Here is a 23754-nt window from a genome sequence, read left to right as displayed (position 1 = left end):
GGAGAAGGGGACACATGCAAGCAGGGAGCCATGTGCAGAGCTTGGCCTCCAGAAACGGGCCCTCCACCTCCTCGGCAAACTTGAAAACCACCACCACAGAGCATGAGTTATTGTGCTTAGAATTATTCAAAGGCCGGCTGTTATCCTGGAGTTTGCTGGATTAATTTATTTTTAAAAATTTTGCAGATGGACCTTTTTCATCTCTTTGATGACTTCACACATTATAATTAAACACATTTTGGTTGTGAGCACATTATCAAAGACATTAGAAGCAAAGAAGGGGGAGAATAAGAATTTTGCAAACTGTTGAAGATAAAAGTTGAGGGCCTTTATTTAGGATGCAGTAATTAATGGTGTTTGAATTTTAGAGGGAAGTGTAGAGGCAGAGTAGTTGCTCATAGCTGAATGAGGTGTACAGGCATGAGCCATAACAGAAAGCCATTAATCTTTTTTTTAAAAAAAACATGTTTTAACTAACATTGGAATTCTTTCTGATACTCATCTCTCCATGTCCTTGATCTTAAAGTACAGATATGACACCTCTGTTGGCTGATATGTTATAGCTGATGTAGTAGTGACTGAGAATTACAGAGATCCTCAATTCTCATGGAAGATTGTGAAAGATATACTCCTGCAACACATTAAGACGGTGCTTCTCAAAGTGTGTCCCCAAACAAGCAGCATCCGCATCACCTGAGAATTTATCAAGGCAAATTCTCAGGCCCCATCCCAAACCTAGTGAGTCACAAACTCTGGGGGTGGGACCTGCAACCACGGTTTTCAGCAGCCCTCCAGGTCATTGTAATGTATGGGAATGTTTGAAGACTTGCTCCAGGAGGCCAAGAAGGTACACTGTATTTATGTCACTTCAAGCAGTTTGCTTGTTTTAGGGTATCTCTGCCAAAAGTGTCCTGAAGAAGACTGGTTCTTTGAAGGTCCTAGTTAGTTATACTTTTTCTGTGATTATTTAGAATTAATTAAATCAAATGGTTGCAGATTTTAGCTCCAAAATGGAATAGTTAATGGGTCACAGTGTTATCTCTTATAAAAATTTTAAATGACATTGGTTTCATTTCAGAAAAAAAGTATTTTATATTACTGAAATTATAATTTTGCCACTGTCCTTCATAAAGGAAACTGAATAAAATATGTACTGTTGACTGGGTGCAGTGGCTCACGCCTATAATCCCAGCACTTTGGGAGGCCAAGGAGTGTGGATCACTTGAGGTCAGGAGTTCAGGCCCAGCCTGGCCAACATTGTGAAACCGTCTTTACTAAAAATACAAAAATTAGCTGGGTGTGGTGGCACGCACCTGTAATCCTAGCTGCTTGAGAGGCTGAGGCAAGAGAATTGCCTGAACACGGGAGGCAGAGGTTGCAGTGAGCCAAGATGGTGCCACTGCACTCCAGCCTCGGTAATAGAGCGAGATTCCTCTCAAAAGCAAGCAAGCAAACAAAAATGTATATACACATATATATTTTTATATGTATTTATTGTAATGCTTAATACCTAATTATATATATTATATATTTATGCATACATATAGTCTAAAACATTTTTCTGCATTTCAGGTCCAAACTGCTTTGCAGAAACCGCTGTCATCCCTGCTGGCAGAGAAGTGAAGACGGACGAGTGCACCATATGCCACTGTACTTACGAGGAAGGCACATGGAGAATCGAGCGGCAGGCCATGTGCACAAGACATGAATGCAGGCAAATGTAGACCCTTCCCAGAACACAGACTCTGACTTTTTCTAGAACATTTTACTGACCAGAACATTCTAGATGACTCTGGGGAATATCAGTCAAAGGAGAGAAGACTTTAATGAGGAATAATGGAAAACTGTTGGTCCTTTTGCTTTTCTTGATAACAGTTACTACAACAGAAGGAAATGGATATATTTCAAAACATCAACGAGAACTTTGGGCATAAAATCCCTCTCTAAATAAATGTGCTATTTTCACAGTAAGTACACGAAAGTACACTATTATATATTAAATGTATTTCTATAATCCCTCCATTAGAGAGCTTATATAAGTGTTTTCTATAGATAAAGATTAAAAATGCTGTGTTGTCAACCGTCCTCACTGTGTACCTGCATATCTTTTTCAGTTCTGATTCTATCACCCGGAAATGTATGTTCCCCCTGCACATTTTCACAGGGCAGAGTCACCCATGAATGGATCATAAGCTATTAGACCAAATTCCACTGAAACCCTGTCTAAATTCTATTTAATTACAGACATATATCTAATGTTGATCCTTAGAAAATTCAGTCTATTTCACATAAATATATTTCCTTTCTTCTTACAATAATATACTGCTTTTATCTGCTTCGTTCTCAGTCATTTGTGAAATGTAGGTGTAAAGATCACTAACTCACACTTTCTCAGTTCTTTCCCCTAAGCTCCTGTATCGTAGACCTTAGGTAAACACATATGTATTTCATTCTTATTTACATTACTTTCTCTTCTAAATATAATTTTAATTCATTTCCTAAATTGAGAAATATAGTAGGCTGGAAAATTTGCATTACTGTTCCATCAAGCTGAAGCAGGTAACAAAACAGGGGCGGAGTCCTTCGATTCTCCCAGGAGAGTCAAGGAAAATCGAACTCCTGAACAAATTTATATACTTGAAACCTAACTGTGCTACAGATATCTCAGCTCTCAGTTCACTGGAATCATATTTGTCATCAGAATGAGTCATCTATCCTCCATAAAGTACACAGTAAAATCCTGACTAATAATGTTGAATTAGCCACCCTTCACATGCAGAGTGAGAAAGTTCTTCTGTTAAAACAAATCTGAAGGCCAAGTGTACTGCACAACTTCCCTATAGTTATAATTCCAAACCAACTTCTTTTTTCTTCACTTGTACAGAGAACATAAAAAGCCACTGCCAAATCCTGCTAATCTAATCAATGCATATCAGAACATAGTTGTATCTTTATCAATCATATCAACATAGGATGTGTTGTGAAAGATGTAATCGGAGTCTTAATAGGTGTAGGATAAAAAAAGCAACACTATCATCACTATTCATGTCTCTAAAGGATTAAAATATACATAATCATTATTTGAAGCCTTTAAAGGGATTTTCAATATTTTTGTTTATTCTAAAATTTTGCATTAAGTACAAAGCACTTGTGACGGCAACAAGGGAATGAGGCTTGATTTCTTGCATTCTTGGACTTTTGGTCTCTGGCATAAGAAGTATAGGTAATTATAATGTATTGTGTTAGGAGCCAAACTAAGAGACCAGAAAATGGAGATTAGAGAGCCTTCCTAAAGAGAAGATAGAGAACACGAAAAAAATTATTATATAAAAAATTCAATCATTAAAGACTGAATATTTAAGAAAAATAGACACATCTATCATAATTGAAAAATTAAACTGTTGTGAAACTTAGTAAATATAAAGATTCCTCTGACTGAGTCATCAAAACATTTATATATAATCATTTAATTTTTATCTTGTTCGTAAAGAACATCTTGAGCCAAAGTCCCTTTGTACTAGTACATAGACTTCATGAAACTACTCAGGGGAATTATTAGCTAACTGCTCTCAGCTGTAATCAGCTTTCCAAAATGTAACCTTTATTATTAAAGACTGCTAGACATTGGCCATCCCGCCTTTATTCAAGGATGGATTGTTAGAGACAGTTAAAGTTGTCATTTTGCTAATAAATGACCCTAGCCCCCATGGGTAGGTGGCCATTAGTAACCTCTTTACTCTTTAATTTGCATGATGCAATTAAAGACTCCTCAGTCCATGTGGCTCAAAGACTTCCTGTTTCCCTTAATAATAATTCCTCACAGAATGGATAATAAGCTCTGAAATCATTGCAATGGTATTTTCAATGCTGTGAGAATTTCAAAAACCTCGTATTTTGTTGCATATAGAGAGAAAGAACGTAATATCATCTTGGGAAATTAACTGACTCGCTCTAAACTTAGTGTGACCTGCACGGTCATAGGCACATACTCCTAAGAGCTGAAGCTCAGTGGCTGTTACTACACCAGAGTAACTCCCTCTCGTTCTCTGATTTCAACCCTTCATTTCTCTTTCCTCATAGAAATACTACAAAAACCAACCCCATGGAAGAACTTGGATTGATGACACTGCACATACTCATTAATAATAATGGCATCATTTTCATTTTTGTTCAAGACCAACTTCTTCTTGCAGTTAGACTTTCACAACTGTACAGCTATCTCAGACATTCTATTTTCCTCTCTTCTGTTGTCAGAAAACTCTTTGCTGAGATTATCAACAACAAACCTGTTCTAGTGAATAAACATGATAACTTCAATAACTGTCAATTTCAAAATAATATGGTTTGGAGATAGCACAGAAAAGGGGGCCTCAGAATTCAAATATGGAAGTTCTGGAAAAGCCATAATCATTAAAATTCAAATAGGTCTGCTCCCTAAGTACCTAACAATTGTTAAATGATATATTCAAGTTAATAAACTGAAGCGTGCTTACAAATGTATTAATGAACTTATTTCAAAATTTTCAACCTATATTTAGATCTAAAAGTATAAAGCTACTCATGTAACCAGTACAATGGTTCTGGAAATTATCTGATGTCTTAGAGGTTTTCAAGTTAAATTAATTCCTTCAGTCACAGGATACTTACTTGTTGGGTGGATTGACATTTCCCAGAAGCCTTGAATCAAGTCAGTTCAAAAACTTATATTTCATCCTTGCATGCAACAAGCATTAGATGCACTTGAGCCTGGGCAAGCCCTGCTATAATACTGCAGCTACTGCAGATGGAGGGGCACTGTATCCTTGACATCAAGGGGTCTGTAAGCCTGGAAATTAATTTACATTTGACTGTATTACTTTTAATCTTTTGATACTTAGAATTTCATCAACTGCTTTGTGCAGTAAAACATGCTGAGAAGAATTCTCATACAGTTTTAAGTTTGTAACGTCATTAGAATGTCTAATAAATTATCCTCTCTACTTCTCCAACATAAATGTTACATGCATACAAGGCTAAAAAGTCCTAACAAATGAGAAAATTCAAATTTTTAATATTTGTTTTTACTTTAAGTGGTGAAATGGGTTTATAAGTGTACACATTATCTGAAACTTAACAAACGATACACTATTTCAAACAAGCATTGTTGGAAACTACATCCATTGAGTGTGGACTATTTAAACATATAATAAACAAAATTATAGACACAAAACTATGATTTTAAAAATATTAATGATTTGCTAAATTTGCTTCAATGGGCAAGAGACCAATCCTACTTTTCATTGTTCTTTTTAATATCATATTTTTCCCCAACACAATGTAATAAGAGTATTAGATGTGCAAATAAGCACCATTGATAAAAACATACATGCTTCTTTGGCCAACATAATTTGTGACTTTCTTACTGAACGTACTTACCTACTCTATTTCTTTTCCTCACTAGTAGTGTCTGTTGATGGTTGATACAATCAGTAACTATTCTGAAGAATTAGACAGAGAGAGAGCAATTTACTTATTCAGGAATAAGGGCATTTTCACAGTACATATTTTTCACATTCCAGCTGCCACCTCCAAAGCTCAGGTTCTCATCGCTCCGCAGCACAGATTAAACAGCCTACTTCTACCATATCCTCACTCCAAACTAACCTCTTTAGTCTACTATTTTAGTTTTCTAAATGTAGATCTAGTTTTCAACTGAATTCTTTATTTTGAGGATTGCAATCACACACAAAATAATATCCAAACTCCTCAGATGGAAGACTGGTGTCTTCACAGTTAGATCATGGACCACACCATGACCCAGGCCCCTGTGGCTGGTGAGACCTCTGGGCCCTGGGTACTGGAGACTATACTCTGAACATGGCCTCTACTATCCCAGATCCTGCTCTGAGTGTCCTCTGCAGCACGTTGAGATAATAGCCATTTTCAATGTCTAATTCAAGTGCCACTGCTGGTAAGAAGACTTCTGTAGTTCTCGCTGGATGAATCGTCACTCTATGTCCCAGTAATAGGGTTAATTTTGTTTCTTATTTTAACATATAATTTAGAAATCGTACCATATTTTGAATAATAGTTAATGTTATGCTTGCTGCTTCTATTATATACAAATCCCTTTAATTCAGACTGTGAGACATTCAATCCTGAAAACCACCCAATATCTTTACATTAAAGGCTTGTTGAGTTATATTCAATCTATTAGTTCAGAGTTATTTACCATTCTTGTTTAAGGACAATGTATATATTAAAGAGCAACTAAAAGCTCCCATTACTGTTTGCCATCCCAGTTGTCTTTGGATTTCTCTGTTAACTTGCAAGTATCAAATATCTAAGTCACAGACCCTGAGACACACCAAATACCCCATGGTGGTTTTAGGATGACGTCTGACAGCTGTTGGCCATTTCTGATACAAGTCAGAAAAAAAATTACCTTTGGTGTGAAATTTCTGATGCTGAAGAAAGTTTCTTGTACTGAAGACACATTGGCCTTTTATGATAAAGAAGACAAGTTTACAGTTTTGATATTTATTTACTTTCTTATTTCTAATTTTTGAAAAACGATTTTCTTAGACTGTGGTATTAAATATTTCTGCATGTTTTAATCTTTCTATATAACATTATTAAACACCTCAATAGGTATCTAGTGAACTGACAAAATAATGAGCTCAGTCATTTGTACAGAAATGTAGTAGCTTCCATAACCTGAATGATAACTGTTTAAAAGTGATGGTTGTCTATATTTTACAACAGTGTCAAATTTCACTCTAAATTTTGCAAAGCACCTGCTATTCAAGCCTTAACACACAAATTTAGAAACTAATTCCAATGCCTAATTTTTAAATGAATAAATTTCATTGACTATTAAGTAACACTGACAATCACCCTGAAAAGTATTCAGCCAAAGTTTCAATAGAATTAGGAAACGTAAATGAAAATGGGCTCTCAGTGCTTGGCCTATGAGTAGTTTATGATTTAAAACATGCATACTGTTTAACTCCTTCCTTTAAAGTTCAGAAAAGTACATAAAGCCTCTGACTGACTTATTATATAGGCACAGAATTACCAAAAGCAATCAAAATATATACCTAAAGTCAATTTAGTATATTATGAATACAGCCTGAAGACTAAAAACTATTGCAAATATTGCTACTTTAGTTTTTAATTCAATTTTCAGTAAGTAGAAATATTTCTCAATTTTATTTAGTATCTAATTGTATTAAGATCAATGCATACATTAAAGTACATTTATATGATTAACATTTAATGATAATTATTTTACTCAATGATTAATATTTTCTATTATTTGAATTTTTGTAATTTGTGTTTTAAAAGGAACTGTTTCCAAACTCATTTTAGGGAAAGATTTCATTTTTCCATTCCCTTTACTTTCATATATGCATTGTCAAATAAATACAATTCTATTTTTATTTCTATTAAAGTTCAGGGTTTATTATTTTCCTAAGCATATAATTCTTATTATAATGGAAAAAAAGTGTCAAGTATCCAGTAATATAAACCTATGAAACTATTAATGTTCTTTCTGTTACCAAGTAGTTTCATAGTTTTAAAAAGCCATTCTTAATCAATGAATGTATGTCATTGGCCAAAAGTTATGCTACGTTTCCTTCACTTACTATCACATTTCACCTCACAATTCTCCCAAATAGTGGGCAATGCTATCACCTTTGCTGCAGAAAAGTAAATATAGGCTCAGGGAAATTTAAAAACTGCCTTAAGATTCAGTCTAGTGAGTGAGGGGTTGAGTTAAGAATCCAAATCTGCTTTAAACCAGAGCTTATGATTTGAAGTCTTACCATTTGTGTTTAGGCCAGGGACTTCTAGAAATTAGACAGAAAGTTCCAAAATGGTCTTTCACCCCACCACCCATAAATAAGATGATGAATAGCAACAGAGATCCCTAATTCTAGAATGCTAAACGTGATACTTGTCAAAGTAAATAGCAGCTCCTCACGAAAATGTTGTGACTTCCCTACTTTAAATGCTTATTCTATATTTTGATTCCTAAATCTACTCTTTATGAAAATAGTAGTTAAGCATCAGGTTGTTTAGATATGATTGTCACATTGAAATTTACAAAATATAACCAAATATTGTGACCCAATTTTTCTGGAGCCAGGAGAATTAAATTGCTATTTATTAGGTGATGATTACATGACACACTACAATTTCAAATTCTGAATTATTTTATCTGATTTCTTCATTTTATCAACTCTGTTGTATTGATGAGGAAGTCAACATATGGTGGGTAACTTACCCAAATTTCACTGATGGGCTGTGTGCGGTGGCTCAATCCTATAATCCCAGCCCTTTGGGAGGCCAAGGCAGGTAGAAATCACTTGAGGTCAGGAGTTGGAGGCCAGCCTGATCAACATGATGAAACTGCATCTCTACTAAAAATACAAAAAAAAAAAAAAAATTATCTGGCCATGGTGGCGCATGCCTGTAATCTTGATTACTTGGGAGGCTGAGGCAGGAGAATCCCTTAAACCCAGGAGGTAGAAGTTACATGAGATTGCACCACTGCATTCCAGCCTGATTGACAGAGTGTGACAATGTCTCAAAAAAAAAAAAAAATCAGTGATGGAACTGAGGCCAAATTTGTCTGGTTCCAAAGCTGTCCTGCATCGGGCAGAGTCAGGACTGGAATGGATACCTCTACCTGCTTCCAAATATTCTTCCCTGGAGAGCAGCTATGATTGTTACTTAATCTATTTATTGATTGCATTCTACATGTCAAATGCAGTTTAGGCCTGGGTGATAAAGCCATATATGGTCTTTGGGCCCACGAAGCTCTGAGTCAAATATACCAGCAGATATCCTTAAACCAATAAAAAAAGTGATGGCATCACATGTCATTTTGAACTTTTACATTAAAGTCATTAACTTACATCAGTATTGTGATTTATACTTTTAAGTGAAGTTTTGCTGTTTCCTGATTCATAGTAGCTAGTTATAAAATTATGAAGTTACTATTGTATGTTCTAATGACATAAAAAACTAAGTGCCTGCTCCAGCTAGTTATCTTCTCCAATATACCCTGTACACATATTTTTTATTTAATCTTCACAAACCTCACTTTAATTTAATATAGATTAATTATAAAATGATCTACCCATGTTACATAATGTTAAACCTGTAGTTTCAAAGTGTATGCTATTTCTTAAAAACAAAGATTGTCCCCACTCCAAACAATAACAGCAATGGTGAAGGTCGTGGGTGGACAGAGGTGGTCCCACCTGACCCCAGGGGGCTCAGCCGCCAGTGGCCGTGTCTATCCACTGCTCCCACCCCCACCCTATTTTCTCTCAAGAGAAAGATTTTCATTTTAAGATAGGCATGAGTGCAATAAAGGAGCTTGATACAAAATCATTATGTTCTATATATCTTTTTGTAGGTTGTAGATTAATTATGGCCAGTTGATACCTTAAAAAATGTCTGTTACAAATAGCAACACGGAAGTGAGATTCACTTCCGTGAGTAGAGGGCAAATGTGCCCTCTATTGAAGCTAAGAAAGTAAATGTCTTTAAAATAAACATAATGGATTTTTTTTTTTTTAGTACAATAAACAACATACCTACACTTCAGAGGACAAATCATGTTATATAATGACCAGGAGGAAAAGTAAAAGGAGATATTAATTTGGATGTAGAAGCAAAATGGAAATGTTGACATTTAGGGTAGAGCAAAACTGAGGTTTGTCTGAAACATTTAAAATATTAAGAACTATGACTTAAAAATTCAAAAATTTTAAGACATGATGAATCTCTTAAGAAAAAAAGAAAAATAATGAAAATGGTATTTGGATGAGATACTTTTCCTTTAAATTTATTCATCAGAATTACGTAAATTTTCCAGCTGGCAGCTCATCTTTCTGTACATGCATGCATCTATACAAACGGTTGAACAGTCCCTCTCTCAATTCGCTGCGATCGGAAAGCTAGATATAAATATAAGCAAGGGTCTGATTAAAAGAAAACAAAGCAAACAAAAGACAAGAGAAGCAATGCATTGTTGGCCAGAAATTCCTTTTAAGTCAGGTAATCACAGAAAGTTGGAGCTTAGCAGTGAAGAGTGTAGGGGAATGAGGAGAGACTCTGCTTGGCCGAGTTTGCTATTCTCATTTGTCTATGTCAGTACAGCTACATAAAGTCCACAGCTATTTGCATATAGCTATAAATATAGCATGCATAATATACATACATATACACATATGTATTTAATTGCATTTACTATTTATAATTTGAATTAATTTTTAAAATAACTTCAAATACTTCTTCCATAAACTCAGTATTTGAAAACTTAAAAAAAAAGTCATTTTAAATAATATTATTTATCAAGTCTGTGTGATGCTTTACAAGGTACCCGATGAATGTAAAATTATAGTTTTTTGTCTTCATTTTAATAGGCTATTGTAGGGAAAATGTACTGTACTTACTACCCTTACAAATTTCAGACAGTTTCTATAGACTGAGAACAGTGTTATGTTTTTATAAATTATTAGGTGAAAGTTTTCCAGCAAGTGTTCATGTCCTGTACAAACTTATTAAACATCAATTTCATACAACTGTAACCATTAATAAATCATCAGTTACCACTTTTCCTGCATATCTGACAGATGGAGAACACTGTGCTTAGTGTTGAAGATACCAAAGGGAACTCAAGTGAGGGGAAAAGAGGAGAGCAAACTGATCAAAAGGGAATGCCCATGATGCTTTCAGGAATCAAGGGTGAGAACATGCTGGCTGGAGGATGGGTCTGGTTTCCAGCAGAGATGATAGGAGTTAAATGGCATAGGTGAGTTGTTCCCATCCCTGACCTGAGCCTTACTCCATAGGTATAGAAACACAGTCTCTAGAAACAAAGGCCAGAGCATCCTTTAACTTTTATATCATAAGTATTCTCAGTAAATGTTTGCAATTTATTTGCTTTAATGTAACTTGCCAGTAAAGACTTTGGCCTTTGGAGGTCTGTTTCTAATTCCAGTTCTACCAGTTACTGGTTATTTATCAGGTACAGGTTACCTACCTCTCTGTAATTCAGATCGCTCATCGGTAACATGGGGAGAGTGGTATCAACCACTAAGAGGATGAAATGAGTGAATATTTGTAAAACACATAGCCTAGAATAGATAAATATTTATAAAGCACAGGTCTATTCAAAGTGTTTATAACATAATACATTGGAAATACGAGACTATTGAAATTAAAACATTTTGAAGATTCTAATAAATGAATAATTCAGTGCTCATTTGAAAAATATTCTATCTTCATGTTTAAATTTAACATATATAATTTATATATTAGTTTTTATCCCATTTATATATATACCAGAAAAATGTTTTGTAATACCTTAATTTTATGTGGAGCTGAATTTAAATAATTAGGCCTAATTTGTATGTATTGTTGGATGGGTATGTGTATTGAACTGATTTATAAAATAAAGTATTTATTAAACTGAGTTTTGCACTTCCAGGTAGAGTCACATTTAAGATGATCCTTTGAAATATTTCAACTTTTGAAAGTAGATTAAGCAAGATAAATAAAATGTATGTGTATCATTAAAAAATATTCAAAATGCTTTAAATATTTTGAGTTATTTAAAACATAATCCTTGAGGCTCACTCAAATATATAACTTTGATTTCTCTTACTTAAATGAAAGATGAACATTGCTGTACACTGAAGTAGCATCTATAATATAACATCCCATGGTATTGACTGTGATAATACATTTCTACTTCATCATTTCTAAAAGTAAATGTAATGATTATGAAACCACATATCTAGAAATATGGACTAACAGTAAGTAAATATCTTAGATTCAGATTTTTTTTTTTTTTTTTTTTTTTTAATGAAAATACTCTAGAGGCTCCTCTGCGCTGGCTTGGAGAAAGGCTTTTTAAAAAATAAATTAAAACCAAAAACTTACTTTTTCTGAAGGCGAAGAACTTCCAATTCCTGAACTGGAAGATTAGGCAATTTAGAACAATCCTCCTACAAAGGGCAACTGGAAAAGCTGGACAGAATAGACAGTTCTTCCTGAAGCCACAGGAGAACTAAGTAATTAGGAAAACCTACCAGACCAACAGCTGGAAAAGCCCAAATTAGTTTAGCCTGGCATTCTGAGAATTTTTCCCTGAGTACATTTCCTATTGGAATAGCATGCTGAGAAGCTGAATAGCACTTTTTGACATTTATGGAAAAAATTGAGCAAAATTTAGAGTCTGAGTATTCAAAAGCAGGTAATTTCCCCATATGTGTTTGTGGCCCCAGAGGGCTGCATTCAAGGTGCACAGTTGATAGGCTACATAAATAAATAGAGCAGAAACAATAGGTTCAGAATCACAGTCTCCTAATGATAGAATAATCAGACCCAGATATAAAACAAATCTATATTCAAAGACCATAGAAAAAAATTGGAAATTTCAGCAGAGGATTAGAAACCTAAACTGACCTAGCAACAACAACAACAACAAAATTTTGAACTGCAAAACGTAATAACTGAAATTAAAGACTTAGTTGACTGGATTTAACAGATTAGAAACAAGAGAGAAGAGTGAATCTAAAGACACCAAATGAAAAGAAGTACAGATGGAAGATGCGTAAGAGGTAAACGATGCAGCAAATATTAAGTTGAAGTTCCAAAAGGTGAAAAAGGATGGGATGTATCAGGAAAACAATAATTAGAAAGAAAATGGCTGATGGCCTTCTAAAGTTGATGACAGACAGTAAAACAAAGAATTCCCAAGTAGCGGCACTGCAGTGAAGTGAAAGGAATTAAAAATGACAATCATAAGGCAGCCACAGGAAAACAGACAGATTCCATGTAAAAAAGAATTCTGACAACTGTGAATGTTTGATGCATGTTTAATATTCTTATCTTTGGATAAGAAAAGGAATTCCGAAGGCAGTTAAACATCTTTAATATGCTGAATGAAAAGAACTGCCAACTTAGAATTCCATACATATAATTAGTACCCTATACAGTATACAGCTGTGACTTATTAACATCTAATACTTACTGATGCTTTTATCGTGTTTACAGACAATGCATTAACTATTCCCTCACCATATTTACTGTTTCGATATATCTTAATTCTGTGTGTGTTTAAATCTGAAAACTTCCTCTTCTAATAGTCATTATTCATTTAACCATATCCCCACATTTGCCATTTTCTTAGTTTTTATTGCTTTCTTCACCTTTCATTGCAAATCCTTTTCCTTCTGCCTGAAGAATATTCTTTGATATTTCTTTTTGTGAATTTCTACTGGTGTTATTTTTTTCTGCTTTCATTTCATTAAAATATCTTTATTTCAACTGCATTTTTAAAGAATAAGGTTACAGGCCTGGCATGGTGGCTCACACCTGTAATTTCAGCACTTACGGAGGCTGAGGCGAGCAGATCACCTGACGTCAGGAGTTAAAGACCAGCCTGGTCAATGTGGTGAAACCTCATCTCTAAAAAAATACAAAACTTAGCTGGGCATGATGGTGGGTGCCGGTAATCCCAGCTACATGGGAGGCTGAGGTGGAAGAATCGCTTGAACCTGGGAAGCAGAGGTTGCAGTGAGCCGAGACTGTGCCATTGTACTCCAGCCTGGGCAACACAGTGAGACTTTGTCTCAAAATAAATAAATAAATAAAGTTATAAAATGGTAAAAGCACTAGATCTTGATAAGGCAAGGAGACATACCATAATTCATATGATAATTTGTTATATGTAGTAGCAGAATAAACAGAAGACAAAATGATCATAAAAGATATAAATACCTAAACAATAGAATTAACAAAGCTGATCTAGTAAACAGGTGCATAATTCTTCATTAAAGTGTTACCAAATACATGCACGTGGAAAATTTATAAACAATGACTTTACTCTGAGGTAAAGTTTCATTATAAAGCATTGACATCATGTGAATTATAAATCCTGACAATTCAATTAAACTATAACTCAACGAGAAAAACTATTAATACATAAAATGTCTCCATATGTTGCAAATTAAGAAACAAAATTCCAAGATGGGCTAGGTGGTACACAACTGTGGTCCCAGCTACCGAGGAGGCCGAGGTCAAAGAAGAAGTCACAATAGAATGGAAAAGGGAGTGTCACTAGATTATGTTAAGATAATAAAATTATATTATGGGAGACTTCTGGTTCTGTCAAGATAGATTAGTCCCATTTCTCCCAGGTTCTCCCTCTTACTACTAAAACCCTGGACATAATGCAACAAACAAGCATAAAAATCTCTGGAAGTTGGAAAGAAGGGGATGGTTGCCCCAAAACTTCAAGATTTGAGGAACGACACCCGAGTCTGTTCCATGGTTTCCTTATTGCCTCCCACAAATTCCAGACCCACCAACAGGAACAGATCATAAACGCTCCAAGAGAAGCCAAAGCACTGGAAAACCATGACCTGACAGCAAAAAACCCTTCTGGCTATGTGCCCCCTACTCCAGGTAAAACTACTACATACCTTTGATTTGAATGGGCCCACCAGGAGCTGGTCTCTCATGCACCCTCCAGGCATAAAAGCACGCAGTGCTCCTGTCTTCCTGTTTGGTGGCGTCTAGTCCATTTCTGCACCTCCTGTGCTGAGAACTGGTCTAAGTGCTCATCATATGTTCTTTTGTGCAGGATTCCATGCGTGGGCATCAGTCCTTCTATTAGCCCCTAGGTGGCAGTGATATGTATATATATGTGTGTGTGTATACATATATGTGTGTATATATATGTATGTGTATATATATGTATATGTGTGTGTATACACACACACACACACACACACACACACATACAGCTATAGTATGTACATACTCAATGAGTACATATGCATCGCTGTAAAGATGAACCATTAGACTGGCCAGATGGCACTAACTTGCTTCTGAGTGGATGATTGGTGTCCCTGCAGCACAGTGCCATACTGGGACCCAGTCTGGGCCTCTTTTCCAGACAGGTTAGACATTCAGAGGTGGTAGTAGCTACACCAGCCTGGGAAAGCAGCGGTCCATGCTACTGGGTGCATATATCACTCTGTGGCTTTATCCTGGCCACTCCCTTCATGTGTCTGGTGGGGTTCTGGTGGAGCTGATGATGAAAGATGATCAATGCCAATCACCTGGAAAAATCACCTACTTGGTTGTTCACTGTCTCTTTTAAGGTATGTGTTTTCTGCTGAGTGTTAACTAATGTAATTGAAAAGTCTTCATGCTTTGCACTCGTGTCCATGTGTCCATCCACCGGCCTCTGCCTCAGATCTCCTGGTCTCCAGTCTTTCCATCTTTCCTCCCAGGTCCCTGGCTGCAGCCACATCATTGGCTGCTGTCTAAGAATTATATTCTCCCCTCTCCACTGTCTTTTAGATCTCCCCTAAAACACAGCAGTCACTGTCAAATTTTGACTTCCCGTACTGACAGAACCCACCAATCAAGCTTGGGATTTTTCCTCATGCGAGCTTGGGGAAGGGAAATGGTATGAGTGTTGTGGGTGATTTGGGAGTTTGGTCTGTCAGCAGATGCAGCTTACTTGGGCCCTCTGGACCTGCTTAGACTCAGTCCTGAAGATACTGCTGTTGGGTCAGTGGACTCTGCAGAATGGGCAGTTCTGGGTGTGTAGTCACTTGGTGCCCATAGTTAAGCATTCCATCTGCCTCTAGTTCTTGCATGACTATGTCTACCTCTTCTTCCATCAACCCTGGCCAATAGAGAAAACCCACCAATTAGGTGTTTAGTGACGCTGGTGCTGCTTAGACAAGCGTGCCCCTGATGGTGCCATGAATGGTGTCCTTGAGACTTCTTGTGGGGCATAATGCTCTGTTGGTTTTTTTTTTTAAAACCTCATATAATTTATCAGCTCCAGTATTCCCAATTCTGTCAGCTTCTCTATTCTTTCTTCTACCACCTGCAGCTTAGATATTTCTAATTGACTGTGTTGCCCATCACTTTTTCTAGCAGTAAGTTTGCCTAAAGTCTTTACTCCTGTTAAATCCCTCAGTTTCTCATTCCTTTTCAAAGCATCAGTTTTATTTAACAGTAGTCAGCCAACTCTGCTGTCCTTGCTGGCACCCTCATCCCCTTCTTAGACCTAACCCATCACACCTACATACACAGGCCACTCAGAGGGGTACCCTCTTTGCCCAGGGAGTGGGCAGTGAATGAGTCTCAGAGCCCCATCCCACTGCCTATATTCTAAGGCCAGAAACTCCTGGCATCACTTGGGCTAGTTTTAATCCTCTGAGAAGCTGGCATCATAAGCATCCTCAGCAGCCCATTACACCGTTCTATTACTCCAGATGCTAAAAGGTAATAGAGAACATGTGACAACCAATGAACTACGTATGAGTCCACCGCTACACGTCATTGACTATGAGTTCTCTGGTCAGTAGCACTGCTGTGAGGAATACGACAGCAATAAATTTATTTAGTAAGTCTACAGATGGTGGTTTTGGAAGAAATACTGTAGTCAGGGAAAGCAAATATGTATCAAATTTCATTATGAACACAGCATTGCCCCTCTCATGATGAACTTGATCCAATGTGATCAAGGTGGTACCAGTTGGCTGGCTGTCTCCCTGGTCAGTGTTGCCATATTGGGGGCTCCTTGGTGGACTCTGCTGTTGGAAAACTGGATACTCAGAAGAGCTGTATCTAGATTACGCCTTGGTAACCATGAAGACCTTCCACCTTTATTTTCATGGCCACTTTGTTCATGACCTTTTGGCAAAGAAGAGGTTGACCAATGCCTACAGAAAGTCATGTTGTCCACTGGGTTACTAAGGTTATTTGCTGAGTTTCTCATTAGTGTGCATTCTTACATGCTGTGTGCTTGTTTGGAGGTATCTAGTTACATACACTTTTCTCACAACACTGTCACCAAATTTCCAGTCTTATTCCTTCTATGCTTGTGGGCCAAATTGTTGACTTATTGCTTAAGAACCTGTGCAGGTCCATACCTCTAGTCATCTCTCATTCTCAACAAGGTGGACAGACTAGTGTACTGCTCCGAGCCTGATCTATTGATATTTCTCTTCCCCACTCTCCTTCAGGACCAGCCCTGTGGGTAGGGCTGTCAACTTGTGGCTGCTGCCAACAAACTGTGTACACCAATCTATAAATGAGGCTCAGATATCATAAAGAACTCCCCATGAGGTCATAGGGGCAGGCTGAAATGGGGGTGGCAAGAACAGAAACCATGAAGGTTTGTTCAACTTACCACTCCCCCGGGACCTGCTTGAGCCAAATCTTGTACACACTGTTACACCATTCCCAGTGGATAAAAGAGCGCTGCTATGCTTACCCAGTGGATAAAAGAGCGCTGCTATGCTAAGCCTCAGTGGTTTAGATGACACCTACCTCATGATGTAGCTCAGATTACATAGTAACTTGCTGGCCCAAACTGGAACCAGCACCAATCCAAAAACTGTTTCTCAGAAGAATAGTTATCTACAGACAATAGCAGGGCTCACAAGATTTGATGGTTTATAAAGGGGAGTTCCACTTCACATGCTCTCTTGCCTGCCACCATGTAAAATGTGACTTTGTCCTTCATTTGCCTTCTGCCATGATTGTGAGGGTTTCCCCACCATGTGGAACTGAAAGTTAATTAAATAACAGTCTAGGGTATGTGTTTATTAGCAGTGTGAGAACTGACTAACACAGTAAACTGGTATTGTGAGTGGGGCATTGCAGAAAAGATACCTGAAAATGTGGAAGCAACTTTGAAACTGGGTAACAGGCAGAGGTTACAACAGTTTGGAGGGCTCATAAGACAGGAAAAGGTGGGTAAGTTTGGAATTTTCTAGAAACTTATTGAATAGTTTTGCCCAAAATTCTGATAGTGATATGGAGAATGAAATCCAGGTTGAAGTGGTCTCAGATGAAGATGAGGAGCTTGTTGGAAATGGGAGTAAAAGTCACTGTTGCTATGCAAAGAGACTGGTGGCATTTTGCCCACTCTAGATAACTGTGGAACTCTGAACTTGAAAGAGATGATTTAGGGCACCCATCAGAAGAAACTTCTAAGTGTAAAAGTGTTCAAGAGGAAGCAGAGCATAAAAGTTCAGAAAATTTGCAGTGACAATGGGATAGAAGAGAAAAACCCCTTTTCTGGGGAGAAATTCAAGCTAGCTGTAGAAATTTGCATAAGTAATGAGGAGCCAAATGTTAGTCACAAAGAAAAGGGGAAAATGTCTCCAGGGCATGTCAGAGACCTTCACAGCAGCCTCTCCTATCACAGGCTTGGAGGCCTAGAAGGAAAAAAGTGGTTTTGTGGGCAAGGCCTAGAGCCCCCCTGCTCTGTGTGGCCTAAGGCCATGGCACCCTACACATCCCAGCTGCTTCAGCACCAGCTGTGGCTAAAAGGGACCAGTGTACAGCTCAGGCCATTGCTTCAGACGGAAGCAGCCCCAAGCCTTGACAGTTTACATGCAGTGTTGGGCTTGCAGGCACACAGAGGTCAAGAATTGAGGTTTGGGAACCTCTGCTAGATTTCAGAGAATGTATGGGAATACCTGGATGTCCAGGCAGAGGTGTGGAGCAGGAGTGGATCTCTCATGGAAAACCTCTGCTAAAGCAGTGTGAAAGGGAAATGTGGGCTGGGAGCCTCTAGACAGAGTCCCCACTGGGGCACTGCCTAGTGGAGCTGTGAGAAGAGGGCCACCATCCTCCCAACCCAAAAATGGGAGATTCACCAACAGCTTGCACTATGTGCCTGGAAAAGCTGCAGAATGCCAGCCTGTGAAAGCAGCCAGGAGGGGAGCTGTACCATGGAAACCCACAAGGGTGGAGCTGCCCAAGGCTGTAGGAATCCATCTCCTGAATCCGCATGACCTTGATGTGAGACATGGAGTCAAAGGAGATCATTCAGAGCTTTAAGATTTGGCTGCACTGCTGGATTTTGGACTTGCATGGGGCCTGCAGCCCCTTCTTTTTGGCCAATTTCTCCCATTAGGCATGGGTGTATTTACCCTATGACTGTAGCCACATTACATCTAGGAAGCAATTAACTTGCTTTTCATTTTACAGGCTCATAGGGAGAAGGGACTCGCCTTGTCTCAGATGAGACTTTGGACTGTGGACTTTTGAGTTAATGCTGAAATGAATTAAGACTTCGGGGGACTGCTGGGAAGGCACGATTGATTTTGAAATGTGAGGACATGAGATTTGGGAGGGGTGAGAGGTGCAATGACATGGTTTGGCTGTGTCCCCACCCAAATCTCACCTTGAATTGTAATAATCCCCACATTCAAAGGCAGGGCCAGGTGGAGATAATTGAATCATGGAGGCAGTTTCCCCCATACTGTTCTCCTGGTAGTGAGTAAGCCTCACAAGATATGATGGTTATATAAATGGGAGTTCCCCTGCACATGCCCTCTTGCCTGCCACCATATAAGACATGACTCTTCTCCTCATTCACCTTCCACCATGATTGGGTGAGACTTCCAGAGTCATGTGGAACTATGAGTCAATGAAAACTCTTTCCTTTAGAAATAACCCAGTCTTGGGCATGTCTTTATGAGCAGAGTGGGCACAGACAAACTGTATTCCAGTTTTTCTGCTGAAATGTATGATTATAGTCATCAGAATTATGTTAAAAAGGTTAATAAAATAGTATGGAAATATATCCATCACATTAAGAAAGATACTCGCTACATATGGTACCTATAGCATGATTAAAAAGTTCACATAAAAGTAGGAAATTTACCAAAATGTTAACATTGCTGACATTCAGGTTATCAAACTATAAGTGATATTTTCCCCTTACTTCTAATCCTCTACAAATTTCCTGTAATTAATACTGTATCATTTAGAATATTTTTAGCTGCAAGTAACAGAAAACCCAACTTGCTTAAACAAAAGAAACTTTCCTATTTGGCAGAACTAAGAAGCCTAGAACAGGTTGGGGTTCAGGTATAATAAGGACCAGTAATTCAACATCATCATGAATGCTCCAGTTCTTTTTATATCTTCACCGTGTGTCCTCACTGTGGGCTTCACCCTCACGCTGGTTCAACTCATAGTCACAAGGCAATGGCCAGAAAAGCTATGTGTTGACTGGCTAAAAAAAATCATTCTCTGGAGTAAACAAACTTGGAGCTCTTTTAGGAAGAAGGGGAGAAGTGAATTGATACTGGAGAGATAAGCAATGTCTTCTCTACTTGGCTTCGATTTTAACTTTTCAAAGTACATTTATTGCTTCCAAGATTGTGAATATAATTCATTTCACTGCAGAAAATTTGGAAAACATAGGGCATAAAAAAAAAAAAAACCTCACACATGATCCCATTACATGAAACAACCTTTGTTAACATTTTGGTGCATTTGGTTTAAAAATGTACACAATACAGATAACAATTGTACACGTGTATATAATCTTAATTAATTTGTAAATGTGAATTTAATGGCACAATAATATTCTGTCAAATGGAAACAGCATAATTTATTCAACCAATTATTTTGTAAGTCATTTATATTATTTTCCTTTTCATTATTATATATAATACAGAAATTAATACCATTGGATGTAATATTTCACTTTGTTTTTGATTTACTTCTGTAGTAAAATGTCCATTGAGATTACTGGACCAAAACTGTTATGGCTCTTCTACCATATTGCCAAATAAATACATCTTACATATTTATAATTTTAAAAAAACAAATTAATAAAAAATATAAATTGGGAATTATATTTGCCCTACTAACTTCACAGGCTGGTATAATTATCAGATTGTATAATAACTAAAAATGTTTTGTTAAAATTGAAGCATGGTATAAATGTAAGATATTATTTTGATGCAAACAAAAACCACTTGAAACTGCTTTATGATAATCTCTCAGGAATTAGTTTATAATTTTTGTTGTACACACTGTCATCACTTTAAATAACTTTCACCATAGAAGCAACTTTTGTCTTAATTACTAAAGTATTTATACACAAAGAACTTTAATGTTCTATTCATTAATTTAAAAAATTTTTAAGCATATAACTATGTGCTACAAAGAAGGGCATGAAGCTAAGAGTATCCTGGTATAACTGAATGTGGAAGAAAAATGTAATCAACTAAAATAAATGTGATAAGCAATACAATAGAGCAAAGAACATTTTACTATGGAACCCAAGAAAAAGAAGTAATTAATGCTTCCCTTCCTTCTCCTATTTTATCCTTTACTTCAATTTCTACAGTTTGTTTTCTTTGTCTGGACTTTAAAAGTCTTACCTTGTTCTGCCTTCAAATATTCGTGTGGTCTCATTCTGGTCTTCCAATAGCTAAAAGTGCATGAATTTGCTCTCATCCCACTCCGTTGTTCATCTCCTCTTATCTGGGGTCACCTATCTTTTCATGATTGCATTCTGATCCCCAGTACTTATCACCAGTATAACAACTCTGTGCCTCTGCTTTCCAAGGCTGTTGATAGGATGCTGTTCATGCCTCAGAAAAATGCATTGTAAGTTAAATTATTACGATATTTTAAATATGGGTAAAAAGTAAGCAAACATAAAGAACAAAAAGGAAAGAATACGTATTCTAATATATTATACAATTATGAAACTTTGAAACTTTAGTAGATTACACTGCTTTTAGAGGTGGGGGTGTAGCAGGTCTTTTACTATTTACAAAATACATGTGTTAGTAACTTTGGGAGGAACAGTAACTCACCCAAACCGTGTAATGTGTATATGTCATTTACTAGAAGAAAGAAGGTGCTTGAATACATCTCTAAACCACATAAAAACAATTACAACGTCATGATGAAAACCCAAGGAATTTTTCAAGAAAACATTACCAGGGCTAATAACACAGTCCAGCCACATGTCATTTATCTTCCCTTTGTGACTGTGTGAGAATTCTAGAGTTATAACTGTATATAAGATGGAAAAATGAGAGGCTAATTTATCAACTAACTAGTTCATTTTTAAAAGTCTAATATATCCTAGGTATAGGTGGACTGTCTTCCTGGTCAATGTATTGCACATTTGTGCCCAGATCCAACATGGGATATGTCTGCTATTTATAAATGTTTATGTCTTAAGAGAGAAATTATGAAAAGCAAAACACGAATGCTTGAGAAAGCTGACACAAATATAAATAAAATAATAATTAGAAAAACTGAGAAACTACTCATTTTCTAAATTACTCATGTTTCCTAGAGTTTAAATATTTAAATGTTTTATAATATTTCATATTCAAATATAGCATCCTGATGTGAGACAGGGTAAGTATTAGCGATTTTACAAGTAATATCTGTCACATAATATTCATTTTCATAGAGGAAGAAATAAAGGTTGTGATGACTGTTGATTATTTTTCCTAGAGGGGTTGTCAGGAAAAGAAATTCTTTCTTTCTCTCTTTCCATTGAGAAAGTTCAACTTTTAATTTAGGCACATAAAATAATTATTCCATTCTAAAATGCCAAAAAGATAATTTAAGAGACCTAAAACTGAAAAGTTTAAGATAGTCACATTGACCTATATTAAAAATCCACATTGTAGTTGGAACTAGGCTTTACATTAAAGAGGCTAAAAATTACAATAAGATCCAGGCTTTAAATATGGCTTTAAACTGTCAAAGGTGAAACTAGAATGAATAAAATCTCATAAATTTAAATCAAAAGAATGAAACAAACTGAAGTTATAGTTATTATAGAAGAATATGGTGGCCTGGATCTAGTGAACATACAGTAAAGATAAAACAGAATATTTCTGAAAAGTACTGAAAAATCTTTTGGGATAACCTGATACAGTATATTTGAAACTATTTTAAAAATGCAGTGACATAAGAAACATTTTATAATGATATGTAGGTTTGGCATTAATGGATAAAGACTAGAAGATTTTTACCTTCATAAAGCATTTGGACATACAGTATTTGATTAAAATGATGACACCATTTTCTGTAAAATATGATACATTTAATTTTGGCATAATGATTTATTATATGTTAATATTTCAAATATATACTTTGCATTTAATGAACCACTGAATAACTCAAGATATGGCTTATGAGCACGTTTTTGCTCCATACATCAGACTGCTATTGCACTGAAGGCAATGAATTCCATCACGGGGGTTATATGATCCAGGGCTGCAGATCACTGTGAAAAAAGAGTAAGTTAGTAAGTAATATTTTCCTAGTACACATAATATAAAAGTTGCAATCTTAATTCTTTTAAGCCTACGGTTCAGTAATATTAAGTATATTCACTTGTTGTGCAACAAATTTCTAGAACTTTTCCATCTGGCAAAACTGCAACTCTATATCCATTTCCCCATTTCTCCAGGTGTTGGCAACCACCATTCTACCTTCGGTGTCTATGAATTTCACTAATCTACATACTTCATGTAAGTGGAATCATGTACAGAAAGTTTTAACTGTTTACTCTGAGATTCCTGTAAGGAGCGTGCAACCTGGATCCCTCACATGCATGTGCAGTTGACAAGAGGGTCTGCACTCCTATGAGAATCTACTGCCATTGCTGATCTGACAAGAAGTATAGTTCAGGCCATAATGCTGACTTGCCTGCCGGTCACCTCCTGTTGCACAGCCTGCTCCCTAACAGGCCATGGACCAGTACTGCTCCCTGGCCTGGGGTCGGGGACCCCTGCTTTTAATTAATAAAGCAGAAGCCACAAGAGGTCAACATTACAGGAGGAACCAAATATGCTTCACACATAGCCATACTATTTTAGGTGGAAAAAGACTGCATTTTTTTTCTAATAATCTCCTGATTTCAAGCCCTATTTC

The 23754-nt window shown here is 36.7% G+C and overlaps 2 protein-coding genes across 5 annotated transcripts in view; one reads left to right on the top strand and one right to left on the bottom strand.

The window, feature by feature from the left end:
• VWC2 (von Willebrand factor C domain containing 2) overlaps nucleotides 1–11599 on the top strand; it is a 147084-nt gene extending 135485 nt beyond the window's left edge. Inside the window, exons 3-4 of one of the 3 annotated variants that reach the window (XR_005577294.2) lie at nucleotides 1573–1967; nucleotides 10632–11599. Coding sequence is in view for 1 of the 3 variants with exons in the window: in XM_003930802.3 (XP_003930851.1) it covers nucleotides 1573–1724 (152 nt within the window). In the remaining 2 variants the exon portion in view is untranslated. Of the gene's footprint in view, nucleotides 1–1572; nucleotides 2084–4080; nucleotides 6373–10631 lie in introns of those variants that run through there. The other 2 variants (XR_012512209.1, XM_003930802.3) reach the window with 2 other exon arrangements.
• The window catches only part of ZPBP (zona pellucida binding protein), a 139628-nt gene continuing 122303 nt past the window's right edge, over nucleotides 6430–23754 (bottom strand). The window contains exons 8-10 of one of the 2 annotated variants that reach the window (XM_074379704.1): nucleotides 21228–23104; nucleotides 8270–8405; nucleotides 6430–6481 (exon numbers count right to left, since the gene is read on the bottom strand). In XM_074379704.1, the coding sequence (XP_074235805.1) occupies nucleotides 23010–23104 (95 nt within the window). In that variant the 3' untranslated portion in view covers nucleotides 6430–6481; nucleotides 8270–8405; nucleotides 21228–23009. Of the gene's footprint in view, nucleotides 6482–8269; nucleotides 8406–21227; nucleotides 23105–23754 lie in introns of those variants that run through there. The other variant, XM_010341388.3, reaches the window with a different exon arrangement.

The sequence above is a fragment of the Saimiri boliviensis genome, chromosome 10, assembly GCF_048565385.1.
Source record: "Saimiri boliviensis isolate mSaiBol1 chromosome 10, mSaiBol1.pri, whole genome shotgun sequence".
In the NCBI taxonomy this organism is placed as follows: domain Eukaryota; kingdom Metazoa; phylum Chordata; class Mammalia; order Primates; family Cebidae; genus Saimiri; species Saimiri boliviensis.
This window is presented reverse-complemented; position numbering and strand designations above follow the sequence as displayed.